A 14,524-nucleotide genomic window follows, 5' to 3' on the forward strand; every position below is an offset into this window, starting at 1 on the left:
ATCCCATATCCCCTTCTAGCTACTAGCGCATTGTTGTTTTTAGCAAAAAACCCTCAAGAGGGCTGTCTTGACTCCTTGTCTGCAGTTTTTCACCTGACCTGCACCTACTCCACTCAAGGTTCTCTAGCGAGTCACTCACCCAAACTGCTCCCCAGGGCGCGAGGCCCCTAGCCAAGCCCTGTGGCGGACGCTCAGTCCCCACCTCCCGATCTGGAGCGCCGGCAGCGCCCCCCCCCCGCTGGTCCTGTGACTCCTCCCTAAGCCTCGGGCTCTCTGCAACCTCACGCACAGAGGAGCCTCATCGCCCTGACCTCCTGCCACTGGCTGCCCGGCCTCAGTGCACAGCTCACTGATCGCTGTTTTTCTGTCTACTTGACTCCCCAAGTGATCTTACCCAGATCAAGGATGCTAATAACTCTCCAATAAGAGGTGGCAAGAATACACAGAAGAACTGTACAAAAAAGATCTTCACAACCCAGATAATTACGATGGTGTGATCACTCACCTAGAGCCAGACATCCTGGAATGTGAGGTCAAGTGGGCCTTAGGTAGCATCACTACAAAGAAAGCTAGTGGCGGTGACAGAATTCCAGCTGAGCTATTTCAAATCCTGAAAGATGATGGTGTGAAAGTGCTACACTCAATGTGCCAGCAAATATGGAAAACTCAGCAGTGGCCTCAGGACTGGAAAAGGTAAGTTTTCATTCCTTTGTTTATAGTCCTAAACAAAGGCAATGCCAAAGAACGTGCGGACTACCGCACAATTGCACTCATCTCTCAAGCTAGTAAAAGTAATGCTCAAAATTCTCCAAGCCAGGCTTCAGTAATACGTGAACTGTGAACTTCCAGATGTTCAAGCTGGTTTTAGAAAAGGCAGAGGAACCAGAGATCAAATTGCCAACATCCGCTGGATCATGGACAAAGCAAGAGAGTTCCAGAAAAACATCTATTTCTGCTTTCTTGACTATGCCAAAGCCTTTGACTGTGAGGATTACAATAAACTGTGGAAAATTCTGAAAGAGATAGGAATACCAGACCACCTAACCTGCCTCTTGAGAAACCTATATGCAGGTCAGGAAGCAACAGTTAGAACTGGACATGGAACAACAGACTGGTTCCAAATAGGAAAAGGAGTACGTCAAGGCTGTATATTGTCACCCTGCTTATTTAACTTATATGCAGAGTACATCATGAGAAACGCTGGGCTGGAGGAAGCACAAGCTGGAATCAAGATTGCTGGGAGAAATATCAATAACCTCAGATATGCAGAAGACACCACCCTTATGGCAGAAAGTGAAGAACTAAAGAGCCTCTTGATGAAAGTGAAAGAGGAGAGTGAAAAAGTTTGCTTAAAGCTCAACATTCAGAAAACTAAGATCATGGCATCCGGTCCCATCACTTCATGGCAGACAGATGGGGAAACAGTGTCAGACTTTATTTTTCTGGGCTCCGAAATCACTGCAGATGGTGATTGCAGCCATGAAATTAAAAGACGCTTACTCCTTGGAAGCAAAGTTATGACCAAGCTAGACAGCGTATCAAAGGCAGAGGAGACATTACTTTGCCAACAAAAGTCCATCTAGTCAAGGCTATGGTTTTTCCAGTAGTCACGTATGGATGTGAGAGTTGGACTATAAAGAAAGCTGGGTGCCGAAGAATTGATGCTTTTGTACTGTGGTGTTGGAGAGGACTCTTGAGAGTCCCTTGGACTGCAAGGAGATCCAACCAGTCCATCCTAAAGGAGATCAGTCCTAGGTGTTCACTGGAAGGACTGATGTTGAAGCTGAAACTCCAATCCTTTGGCCACCTGATGCGAAGAGCTGATTCATTGGAAAAGACCCTAATGCTGGGAAAGACTGAGGGCAGGAGGAGAAGGGGATGACAGAGGATGAGATGGTTGGATGGCATCACTGACTCAATGGACAGGGGTTTGGATGTTCTCCGGGAGTTGGTGATGGACAGGGACACCTGGCATGCTGCGGTTGATGGGGTCACAAAGAGTCGGACACGACTGAGCGACTGAACTGAATTTATATTTCGCATTAACTGCCTGCTAGCCATCTCCATTTAGATGCCTAACAGGCCTCTCCAACTTGATTCCAAACAAAACTCCCTTGCACTCCCCAAAAAACAAAAACTACCCACCCCTCAATCTCAGTGTATGGCACAGATTTCCCAGACTAGAGACCCTGGAGTTACGGTAAGAAATCTTTCCCTTGTAACCCCATATTTAACCCATTTCCAAATATATCCCCAGCACGACTGTCTTCACCATCCGGACCGCAAGCACCGCAGCACACGCCGCCTCAGCCCCCCGGTTTCTGTCTACTGGCCATTCTCTACAGCAAGCTCTTTAAAGGTAACTCAGACGCCACAGCTGCCCCTTCCACCTAGCCCCAAACTCCTGAGCTCACCCACAGAGCCCCGCTGACTTCCCTAACACCATTTCCTGCCTCCCTCCCCTTGCTCCTCGCCCTCCTCCAGCCACACCAGCCTCCCTGAGCTTTCTGAACAGGCCATCTGATGTTGCTTTGCACTGGACGCTTGCTCACCCCAGAATTCTCTGCCCCAGAGCTGGGCATGGTGGCGGGCTCCCTTTTTCTTCATCTAAAGTCTACCTTCCCATTCCCTTATCATGCTTTATTTTTCTTCACAGCACCATTACCACTCGACATTTAAATGTACAGTATTCATTTCCACGTCATTAGTTGTTTACTGTCTGTCTCTCCCATCTGAACGTAAATTCCCTGAGAGTAAAACTTCTGTTTTGTTCCCTACTGAATTTCCAATGCGTCAGAGTGCTCTGCCAAAGGATGTACTCAAATGCCTGCTGAATGACTGAATGGGTAGCTGGGTGTTAGCTACGGATTTTGTCTGAGAATGAATAATGTTCATGTCACAAAATTCTAACTCTGGTTTATTTTTGAAAACATGGCAGGGAAATATTCACAGCACTATTAAAAGGGAATCTAACATTATAAAGATTATCCAAGGGACTAATATGGATTTTAAGTCACCCAGGAAAGTTATACGTTAAATTTTGAATGTGAGGATATGAAGAAGAAACAGCACTCTTCAGCGAGGAGCTGGGCAGTCTGTAGCGGGCCTCTGAGAGCCGCCTGCCCCCACCCCATGGTCCTTCACACAACGACTGTGCTGCACCTTTTCTTTTTCTTTAAATTTCATCTTCTTTCCTTTTCATTGTCTGACTCACTCTCACAGCTTCTCAAGCTAAGAGCCGTGACTCACTCCACTCCCCCTCCCCAGGATCCGGTGCGCTCCCTGGTATGCAATGGTGCTCAATTAATGCTTCCTGACTCAAGAAAAGGCAGCACCTCTTCCTCTCCTATCATAGCCTCTAATATGGTATGCTGTGGCCAAAACACTGAATACTGATACTATGTAAGTGAGATACCAAAGGTTCTTTATTTTGAGGTAATTAAGATTCGATAAGTAGTTTTATTTTTTAATGAAGTGTGATCAAGACTTTTAGAGAACCCCCTTTTTTTTTAAAAAAGGGAAAACTGTTTCTCTCCCCAGACCACACAAGTTAAGGATTCTTTACAAATTGAACTTTGCTTCATTAAATATATATGAAAGCATGTTACTGATATTTCAAACCATTTAGAAACTGCTTACAAAGTTAATACACCAATATTTTCTACAAAACAAGAGCATTTAGCTCTGAATGGCCTGACAACACCCTTCTTCTAGAACCTCAGGGGCAACTCCAGGGATAAAAATCCAAATACTTGTTAGAGATCCTACAGACCCTGTGAGTGTATCAGTCACAGGGGGACTTCATCCCATCCCAATGAGAGAGAATAGGTTCAAAATCACGATACGTTACTTTAAACAAAAGACTTCCGTGAATATACTAAAAATTAAATCCATATATGTCAAAACCCAGAAGTATTAACAGGTTAGAAAAACTCAGGAACACTAACATATTTTCTTCCTCTGGCACTCAATCTACTGAATTAACCTAAATTTTAAGATTCCTAAAATTTCTAAAATCTCCTAAAAGGCAGCTGAAAAAACAGCTTCAAGAGACAATACCTTTACAAGAGTATGTAAAAATGGACTCTTGTTAATCTTAATAAACTGTAACTATTCAAAGGTTAACTATGAAAATGTTAAGATAACTTTATCAAGGTGCTAAAATAACACAGCAATCCAAGATTTATAAAAAGAAAACATTTGTTACTGTTACTTCAGAATTCTTCTTTCCAGAAGGATTTTTCCTGGATCTGTGTCAGTATTAACAGTCAGCCAGTTATTCTCTTGGCTAAATATAAACTGGAAAGTCAGCAGCTGCAGGATATCACGAAGAAAAGATGACAAGCAGGTTAGAAAAGCATGAATAATTGACTGGGTTTTACATCACGTCCTAGTAAAACATTTAGCGCAGTAACGTGAAACACAGTAACATATTAAAATATTTCTGGTAAAAAAAGAATTTTGAAGCCCTTTAAAACAAGTGGCAGGTATCTCAGCAGGTCAACCCTGGAAAACCCTGGCCTGGCTTGGGTCTTGATTTAAAATGGCAGCGCCTCACAGGTCTCTCTGGAAAGAAAGCCACCAGCTGAAACTGACTTGGGTGCCCATTCAGGGAAGACAGTGAACTGAGCTAGGAGTTTGGTGGTGCTGCCATCTGGGAAAATAAGGATACCTGGAAGGTGAAGCACCTGGATTAAATGTTCCTGACATAAAGTGAGGGGGCAGGTAACTTTTATTTCTGAGCAACCAGCATGTGAAGTCTGGGTGCCTACTTAGGACCTGTCCCAAGGAGGATGTTTCTTCTCTCCTTCTCTATAGCAATGATTCTCCCAAGTATGGTCCCCAAACCCACAGCCTTCACATCACCTGCGAACCCACTAGAAGTGTGAATTCTCAGGCCAGACACCAGAACGCTACGCTACAGCACAGAATTATCCGACCAAAAACTGAGGGTAGAGCCCAGCAGCCTAACAAGCCCTCCAGGTGACTCTAAAATGTTCCAGTTTGAGAATCGAAGAAGGCGATGGCACCCCACTCCAGCACTCTTGCTTGGAAAATCCCAGGGACAGAGGAGCCTGGTGGGCTGCAGTCCATGGGGTCGCTAGGAGTTGGACACGACTGAGCGACTTCACTTTCACTTTTCACTTTCATGCACTGGAGAAGGAAATGGCAACCCACTCCAGTGTGATTGCCTGGAGAATCCCAGGAACAGGGGAGCCTGGTGGGCTGCCGTCTATGGGGTCACAGAGTCGGACACGACTGAAGCCACTTAGCAGCATCTAGGGGAAGAAACATCCCCCCTTTTATCATCCTTTAGAGTCCAGGCGATGTGACAACAAATAGCTGGTGACAAAATGCAAGGCCCCATGTCTCTCTGCTGGGGTGATGAAGGCCAGAAACTGCATTTCCTCTGAAAGGGGTGAAGACAAAGAATAACGTGGTGTCTCAGGACACTAGGGAAGGAGAGGACAGAGCAAATGCTATTCTAAAGTCCCTCTGGAAGTACCAACTCATCAGGGCAAGAGCTTTCCTTTTTGAAAGGTTGAACAGGCATTTTCGCTTCTATCCTTCTGGATTAGTTCACTGTGACACGCAGTGTCTGTTGAGCACCTGCTATTTGCTAGGGACCACACAAGTGCTAGGGACACAGCAAAGAGCAAGGCAGAATCCTGTCCTACTGGAGAGGCCCAGAAAATATGCTTAGAAAAAAACACTCTCAAACAAACAAAAACACCCCGAGAAACCTTCAGACAAGGTTAAGCAAGGTTTAGAAGAGAACAGAACAGAGCTGTGATGCATGAGAAGACCAGGCTGAAAAGGGTGGGAAGGACGGCTTTTCTGGAGAGCTGAGACCTGGAGGAGGAGAAGCAAGCAGTCAGTCACATGCAGGCCAAGCTTCCCAAAGCGGAAGGGCAGGAGCAGAGGTGCCGTATCACGTGAGGTCATAGCAGGCAAGGCCAAGACCATGGCGGGCCCTAAGGGCCATGGGAGAGAGACGGATTTTATTCTAAGCGCAGCACGAAGGGCTTTCTGCTGGGAGTGGCAGTTTCTGTTTTCTCGTCTGTGAGAAGTCATTCTACTTCCTCTATAGAGAATGGATTGGAAAAAGGCATGACTGCAAGCAGGAGGCCTTTGCTGTCTTCTAGGCGAAAGGAAGGTGGTTCTGGTAGGAACCACTGTCTTGGTGGCAGTAATGCCGAGAGAGGGGAGGAGGATCTGGCCTCTATTCTGGGGTTACACCTATGGATTTGCACAGGGTGAAAGCGACAATGAAGAAAGAACCCTACTCGGTGTTATTATTACCACCCACGAAGGAACCAATCTGCCAAGGCAGGAATGTCAACAGACCTGCCAACGGCTGAAGGAACTTGAGATGCCCAGCTGGAGAACAGGCAACGGGGGCTGGAAAAACGCTGCCATCGCCAAACCGCATGCCCTGGAGCAGAGCTGTCCCAGTTCTGCACCCCGGATCCCCCGCCCTGGCTCTGGGCTTCAGGCAAGTCATTTCTCTTCTCTGGGCCTCAGTTTCCTCATCTTCACAATAGATACCTGCTTCAAAGGGTTACTGTCAGAAACAAGATGATGTATTTAATATAGCGTCTAGCACACAGTTAGCCCTAGAAGTGCCATTTAAAAAGAAATCTGAAAGGCCTGCATGTAACTGAGGACCAGGACTGACGACATCACGGAGCCCCAACGAGTGTGAGTTACTGAGTGTGAAGTATAAGCAAGAGCAAGCAGTGGCCTTCACTCTCATCAGACAGCACACAACCCAGAATGGGATAAGTGGTCAGGGATGCTATGAAGAGTTTCTGCTACAGGTGGCACTAACTTCTCATTAAAGCCCATTCTCACCAAGATTAAACACGCCAAGACCAAGGAAGAGCACACTGGCAAATCCACGCCTTTCCATTTCCTTCCGAAGGTGCTGGAGTAAGCTGGGGAAGGAACCGGAGTCAAAACCCCTGGCTCTAATCTTGAGTGTCACCACGCCTCGGCCAGCCACCAATCTCCCTCGGGAATGCTATGGGGCCAACACCTCCCCTGGAGAGCACACGAGTTGTGGAGAGTTGAATGAGATGATATAACAGGTAAGCTGAAGCATGAGGAAACCTCTAAAACACTGTATGCAATGTGAAAGAAATAGTTTTAACATCTCTCCATCACCCAATGTGCTGCTCTGTACTTCCCTGGGGACTTTCAGAATTAGAGACTTGAGTGAGGGCGAGAGAAAGAGAATACAGTTGGGGGAAGAGGGTGGTTTTAAAGTTCCTGTGAAGGGGGAAATCATGGCCATCACACCCTGGCAGTCCCTAAGAGGAACCATAGGTTGTTCTGGCCCAACACAGCGTTTCCTTCCATCACTGGGGCAGACTGGTACTTCTTCAGCTGAGCACCAAGTGATGTTCTCTTGAAAGCAGAGTCCCTGTTGTACAAAAGGCACCTACCTACAACCGGCATAAGAAGATGCTCACACAGTGAGACACACGGGAAGGAGACAAGCTAAGAGATTACAGGTTCTCATCTGCCAGCTCCAGCTTTCTGGGGAACACTCTTGAACGGAACGCAAGACCGTAAGCTCCACCGCCCATGTGGTGACATGTTCATAAGAGGGCTGTGTGCATGAGGCCGCTCCAAAACATGTGGGTTTAAAATGTAACGGGCTTACTCTCCTGGCACTATGCTTTTGGTTAACGTCAGGGTAGCCTGTGGGATGCTGGGTCAGAGGAAAGACCTGGCCGCCAAGGGTTACTCTTTGAGGCCCTGCAATCTTGGTCAAGGCAGGAGGAAGTAACCTGTCCTAACACAAGCATCCTGAGGACTCGGGTGGGGTTTTCACAGTTCCACCCTCTAAGATCTATGCGGAAATCACACACTGCAGAAGCAAAAGAGGCAGAAAGGTGCTGTCACCAAGCGCTGAAAGCAGTGGCCACGGAAAATGGAGCTCAGCCCTCACAGGAACTCGGAGGCTTCACAGCTGTTTCCTGGGACCCAGGGGCCCAGACTCATCAAGAGGCTTGTTCTAAAGCTGCCTCCGGAAGGCCTCGGGGCCCCTGACCACACCTGAAGGACTTCTCAGGGTTAGAAAGCAGAGGGGCCTGTGCACTTGTTTCAGTCTAACCCAGCAGCCTGCCCCAAGTCATAGCAATACAATCTTTCTGCTTCCCACTTCAGCGCTCTACACTCCTCTTACTGCCTGGGAGGAGAGGTCAGATCCTGCCATTCTTCTCTTTTTAAGACCCTCATTCATTCACTCACCAAATATTTACTGAATGCCTACTTCAGACCAGGTGCTTGTTCAATGGCTTCCTTTCACACTGAATAAAATCCAAAGCCCTCTCTCTCTAACCTATCTCTTTAACAAGCCTCCCTTACACACTGAAGTCTTCGGTTCTTTCAATCTGCTAAGCAGATTCCTGTCACAAGGCCATTCCACTCACTGTCCCCCAACTCCGGCCTGTGACACACACCGCCAGCTCCTTCCATCATCTGCTTGAGTCCAAATACCTACTCTTGGAGAAGCCTTCCCTGACCACCTCTCCGGACAGCACCATATCACACAACTTCCTTCACAGCGTTTACTGCTATCTGAAATCTTAATTATGTATTCCTTTAATGGGCTTCTCCTTGACTAGATTAGAAGCTCTTTGAGGACACGGGTTATGTCCACCCTGTTCACTCTCCATAAAGGGGCACAGTAAATTCTTAACAAATATCTGTTGAACGCACAGACAAAGGAGTTCTCGGAAGTCCAGTTCCAGGGCATCTCAAAACCTGTTCCCTGTTACCTAAACCATGCCAAGTGCTCTTGTATGCCACTAGACAGCAGCTGACGATGTTTTATCTGATGACCACAGCATTTAGGAAGCACTCTTCAACTGGGAGGATCTCAAGAAGTTAGAATTAAGTAGCTGTTAAACCGGATTATAGATAGCCAATCTCCAGTCACTGCCAAGGAGCTGAGCGGCAATACCACCGTAAGGACGGCGGCTATGGGCACAGCCGTGTGAACAGCCTCCCCGGTCCACAGCAACCTGGCCGGGTGTTACTCCGCTGAGAGGAGCCTCATGGCAGTCTGGCCTGACTCAGCCCCTCTTCTGAGAATGTCCGTCGCAGTCTCTTGGTAAATGAATTGACTCAGCACTGTTCCAACTGAATCCAAATCCAGGAAAGGGAGGTGTGGTTTCCTCTATCCTTCAGGAAGACCCCATGGCTTTCAGTGTAAAAGACAGCTTGTGGTAGGTGACTCCGGGCAGACCCCCGATGTCCAACTCCTTCCATGCCCATCTAACAACCAGACAAAGACGGCCCCTCAGGACACTAGAGGAGTCACATGCGGGGAAGACAGACTCCCTCACCCTGCTCACTTCTGGTCACCAACCTTTCCTACCAGTGCTGCTGTGGCCTTATACAGCTGGAGGATTCCAGTGCCCAGCCCGGTGGTCCTGTTTGTTCTCCCCCTCAGAGGCCGCCCACGGTCACCTCATTTGGGAGGACTTCTTTGGCCAATTTCACTGCCAGACACCTCAGGGGACACCCTGCTCGCCAAAAGGGAGACACTCCGTCACTCCCAAATCCTGCACTTCCAGAATCTGACTCTCTTGCCTCACTGGCCCCTCTGGGGGACCTTCCCCAATCATCACCCTGTCTCCTCCAGAAGGTCACCTGAGTCCATCCCCTGCTCCCCAGCTGTGAATGTTCACTCTGAAACAGATTCCTTTAGGACTTGACCCTCTGGAGCATCTTAGGGGAGTACAGAGCAAGGAATGCAAAATAAATGCTGCTTCCCTTTACCTACCAGAGTCTGGAAGAACTCCCCCTGGCCCAGAGTGCAGCCCCCTCAATCCCTCTTGCATCTCGACTTTCTTCTCCAGTTCCCATTTCATTTATTCCTCTCCCCATGACCATCCAACCATTGGGGAACTTCTGACCTGAACCCCCATATGTTACCAATACCTGAAAGAGTGGGAGAGAGACAGTCTCCATATGAGACACTCCTAAGGTATGTGTCCCTCACCCAAATAAAAGAGATGTTTCTTCTCAAAGAAGAACATCTCTGAAACCTGATTTCCAGTCTCACTCACTGCATGGGGCTTCCCTCAGTCGACCCTTCCCCTAACACACACCTCCAGAGCTCCCAACTCATCTGTTCTTCACCCAGGATCGCAAGCTTCCACTGACCGCCCTACTCAGAGCTCGCCTCCTAAAACCTAACATCTATCTCCTCAAATAGGGGCCTGGTAATGATGGGGCCATTGCACTTTCAGCTGCTCCAACCAAATCCCTCTGGAATCTGAGAAATCCCTCTCCCCTTCTCACGTATCCTGTGGAGATGCCCTTAATCCCAGCTCCCCCACCGCAAAAGCTGCCATCCCAAGACGCCCCCTTTCTAATCAGCGTAAAAATTTTCTCAGTTAACCCAATCCCCTAAACTTACACGGATCATGCCCTTAAACAACGGGGCATCCTATCACTCACCCCTCAGGATCCCGTTTCCTTCCCTCATTCTTCCTCAGGGGCTTCTCTGAAGTCAGGGCCAAACGGACATCCCCAAGGCTCCTCCCCCCGCTCAGACACCCAGCATCCAATAAAGGACTTCCATCTCTTTAGGGGCGCCTCCTTGTCCTCTAGGGGACCCCCCGATCTCGTCTAAGGAGCCGGCAGCCCCCGACTCCTCCGGAGTGGCCCTGGGTTCCCCCTCGCCCGCTCCGGCCGTTCTGCAGCGCCGCAGGGCCGGGCCCTTCCTCTCCGCAGGGCCCTCACGCCGCCCGGGGGAGCCTCGGCCTCACCGCGCCGCCCACAGGCCCCTCAGGCCCCCGCCCGTGCTTCCGGCCACCGCCTGCTCCTCCTCCCCGCTCAGGCCGCCCGCGTCGCCGCCGCGGGGCCGAGCGGACAGCGGCCCTGCAGAGGCCCTGGCCCCGCAGCAGGGGCCTCTGCGGGTCTCCGGCCCCCGGCCCAAGCCCATGCCCCCTCGGCCGGCTGGGCCCGGCGCCCCCGCTCACCCGAGCCCGTGGTGGCTGCCATCTTGCGTCGCTGTCGCTCAAAGGCCGGCCCCTTCTTCACCCCCCACCGTCCCCGGGCTTTTCTGCGCAGGCGCGTGCGCAGGCGCGGACGCCTCTCTGACGCCTGCTCCGCGGGCCGCTCGACCCGTTGCATGGAAGGTTTTTTTTCCCCTGCCCTTTTAGAGCGAGGAAACATTTGCGTGCGTGAGGGCCCAGCAACCTGCAAGGCCCTCCAGACTCTGGTGCGAGGCAGGTATTGAGGTGCTTGGTGAGGCAAGGGTGATCAGACTGGGAAGGGTGTGATTAAAAGACAAGAAAGCTTTAAAAGAGCGCCTGTTGTCATAATCTATAATACAATGTAATCTGAAGAAAAAATAAACAACCCACCAAAACCCCAAAACCTGAATCACTATGCTGTACACCTGAAACTAACACCATATTGTAAGTTAACTATACTTCAATAAAAATAAGCAAATAGATGCAAATTTATAATATTGTTTAAAAGCACTTATCTTGCCCTGGGCTTTTTCCTCTGTGAGGTTTGGGTTAAAGTGAAAAATGAGGGCGAGAGGGGTTAAGATATTTATATAAACTCAGCCCTTAAGTAATTGAGTCAGAATTTGAACCCAGGCCATATGTCTTGCTTCCCAGATCAATGCTTCCAGGTCAGAAGGGGCTTGAAGCAGGGCGGTTAAAGGATTCCGGGGCATATATATATATATGGCAGTGAAAACATTCACTAATTCACTCAAATATTTACTAAGCATCTACTATGTGCCAGACACTTTCATAGGTGCTGTGGATGGATATACATCCCTGAAGAAGCAAGCTCCTGCTCTCATGGGCTTACATTTTAGTTGGAGGCAGGAAGAAAGTAAACAAATAGGGAAGAACCTAACTATAATAGGATAGGAAATAAACCAAGGGAGGAGTGGTCAGGCCTCTTATGGAAGTCACATTTCAACAGACACCTGAACGATGGGAAGCAGATGGTGGGAGTGACATGTGCAAAGGCCCAGGAAACATATATTGGCAAATGTTAAATTCAAGAAGTTGACTCCTCTAGCATAAGTGGTCTGAGAAACCCTTATGTGGACGTAAAGACTGAGGCTGGAAGAGAGGAAAGGTTTGCTTCATGGTGGCACAGCTACACACTGGCAGAGAAAGGACCAGAACTTTCAGTACAAAGGAACAAGGAAGCTGGACACCTGCACCCAAGTCACCTGGTTCTGACAGCAGTGCCTCCTAAGCATCTCTCTACCCCATCCACGTCTAGGCTCCCCTTGTCTCCCACGTGGAGGATCCCAGCAGCCTCCATTCTTGCCCCCCTGTTCCATTCTCCTTATGACAGCCTGAGTCTGCCCAGTTGCTCAATCGTGTCTGATGGTAGCCCGCCAGGCTCCTCTGTCCATGGAATTCTCCAGGAGAGAATATTGGAGTGGACAGCCATCCCCTTCTCCAGGGGATCTTCCCCACCCAGGGGATGGGTTGCTATTTCTTTCTCCAGGAGATCTTCCTGACCCAGGGATGGAATCCAGATCTCCCACATTGTGGGAAGACTCTTTACTGTCTGAGCCACCAGGGAAGCCCCTTCCCACTACTGGTCACATGCAGTCATCTTGACATTATACCCTGTATCAAGTGATTCAAATTTACCTTGAAGGGCACACAAAATATTTGCCCTGGACTTTCTTTCAGTCACTGTACAATGTTAAATAACAGATGGGAAGCATTTGGGTTCCTAAAGTGGACTCATCTCTGGAGTGAAATGTTCTGGGTTCGAGTTCGCCACTCACTTGGCTGTGTGACTTGAGGCAAGAGACTTGAACCTCTCCTGGCATCAATTTCCCCTTCTGAAAAGGGTGATAAGGATACCAATCTCATGGGATTGCTATGGAGATAAAATGCGCTGATAAACGCTTGGGCACCCAAAGAGGAGGGGACATCTACCAAGCTGTCAAATCCAGCTTTTAATCCGCACAGCTCAATGACACGACAGCTCCTAGGAATAGCCTCATTTTAGAGATGAGGAAACAGACGCAGAGCTAACAGGTGGAGGAATTAGGGTTAGAACAAAAGCCCCTTATTCATGATGCGCATGTGTGTTTACCCGCATAGATTCCTTGGTTCCCGTGGGGAATGTCTGTCAAGCGAAACTGACCATAAAGAGAATTTCTGCACAGTCCGCCTGGCAGGACTAAGTGAAGGGCGACAGCCCGGGGCATGCTGGTTGTTGTAGTCCAGCGGCGCGGCGGAGCCTATTGGGAGTTGTAGTCCTCCGCGTGCTAAAGCGCTCTCGGAGTCACAGCCAGTCCCCAGAGCCGCATCGCTCTTGCGCCTGCGCCCCAGCCTCTCCTTGCGTTTGAGCTGGTAGCTTCAGCTGATTCCGTTGGGAGTCCCGTTTTATCGGATGCGTGGGAAGGTGAAAATGGGTAATACAGCTAAAGAATTTAGAAAACAGCTTGACACAGTGGAAGGGCTACAGAAGGATTGGCTGTCAGTATTTATTTCCTCGATGACCTTTGCAAAGTTGGCGGTTATCTCCACATTTGTCAGACTTGGAAACTGAGATTCGGTGGAGTAAGATGGCTTCCCCAGGTCAGGCAACAAGAGAAGTAAAATCAGGTTTGGAATCCAGTTCTTTTAACCCTGGGGCGCTCGGTGTTCCCTCTGCGGTGAGGGAGCTGAAGCCTGGGAAGCTTTAAGCGAAATGAGAAATGACGTGGGCAGGTTTGCATTTTAACAGAGTGCAGCCTGGCTGCCTCAAGGAAATTGAATCGGGCTGCAGCAAGACTGGAGGTGAGAGGTTCAGAGAGGAGGTGTACCAGGCCAGTCGTGTCCTTCTGTCCTTCAGAAGCCTGGTTTTGTTTAGGAGGCCGAAGGTTCAGCTTCCAGGTGTGAACCCAAGCCAGTCACAGGCACTGCCATTTCCTCTTGCCAGTGGTTGGTCCAGGGGTGTGCGTATGACTTAGATCTTTCTGACCAGTAAACTGGGGAGAAGGCATGTTTGAAAGTTTCCTCTCATGAAAATAGCTGGGGAGAAAGCCTTTTTTGTCCCCCCCTTTTTTTCCATATAATATGATGTTGTGATGGTTGGAGCTGTGACACTCATTGAGATACCATGAGGCACAAGCCTGATGCTGAAAAGCCAACACACCAAAGATGCCAGCACAGAAAAATGGCAAGAGCTAGGTAGGACCTGGATGATGTAGTTGAGCAGTTGAACAAATCTCAGAGCTGCCTACCTATAGGGTTCTTAAGACATGTGATTTGATTTAGGTCATACCTGAATGGTCTAGTGGTTTTCCCTACTTTCTTCAATTTAAGTCTGAATTTGGCAATAAGGAGTTCATGATCTGAGCCACAGTCAGCTCCCAGTCTTGTTTTTGCTGACTATATAGAGCTTCTCCATCTTTGGCTGCAAAGAATATAATCAATCTGATTTCAGTATTGACCATCTGGTGATGTCCATGTGTAGAGTCTTCTCTTGTGTTGTTGGAAGAGGGTGTTTGCTACGACCA

The 14,524-nt window shown here is 48.8% G+C and overlaps 1 protein-coding gene across 7 annotated transcripts in view; it reads right to left on the minus strand.

Annotated features, from left to right (window-relative positions):
- The window catches only part of UBE2V1 (ubiquitin conjugating enzyme E2 V1), a 29,015-nt gene extending 17,972 nt beyond the window's left edge, over positions 1-11,043 (minus strand). For 2 of the 7 annotated variants that reach the window (XM_027977314.3, XM_004014633.6), the window contains exons 1-2: positions 11,004-11,043; positions 6,349-6,565 (exon numbers count right to left, since the gene is read on the minus strand). In XM_027977314.3, the coding sequence (XP_027833115.1) occupies positions 6,349-6,420 (72 nt within the window). In that variant the 5' untranslated portion in view covers positions 6,421-6,565; positions 11,004-11,043. Of the gene's footprint in view, positions 1-4,213; positions 4,315-6,348; positions 6,566-10,479 lie in introns of all 7 variants that reach the window. The other 5 variants (XM_042230265.2, XM_042230266.2, XM_060397089.1 and 2 more) reach the window with 5 other exon arrangements.
- Between the last annotated feature and the right edge of the window lie 3,481 nt (positions 11,044-14,524).

The sequence above is a fragment of the Ovis aries genome, chromosome 13 (genome assembly GCF_016772045.2).
Source record: "Ovis aries strain OAR_USU_Benz2616 breed Rambouillet chromosome 13, ARS-UI_Ramb_v3.0, whole genome shotgun sequence".
Taxonomy (NCBI): domain Eukaryota; kingdom Metazoa; phylum Chordata; class Mammalia; order Artiodactyla; family Bovidae; genus Ovis; species Ovis aries.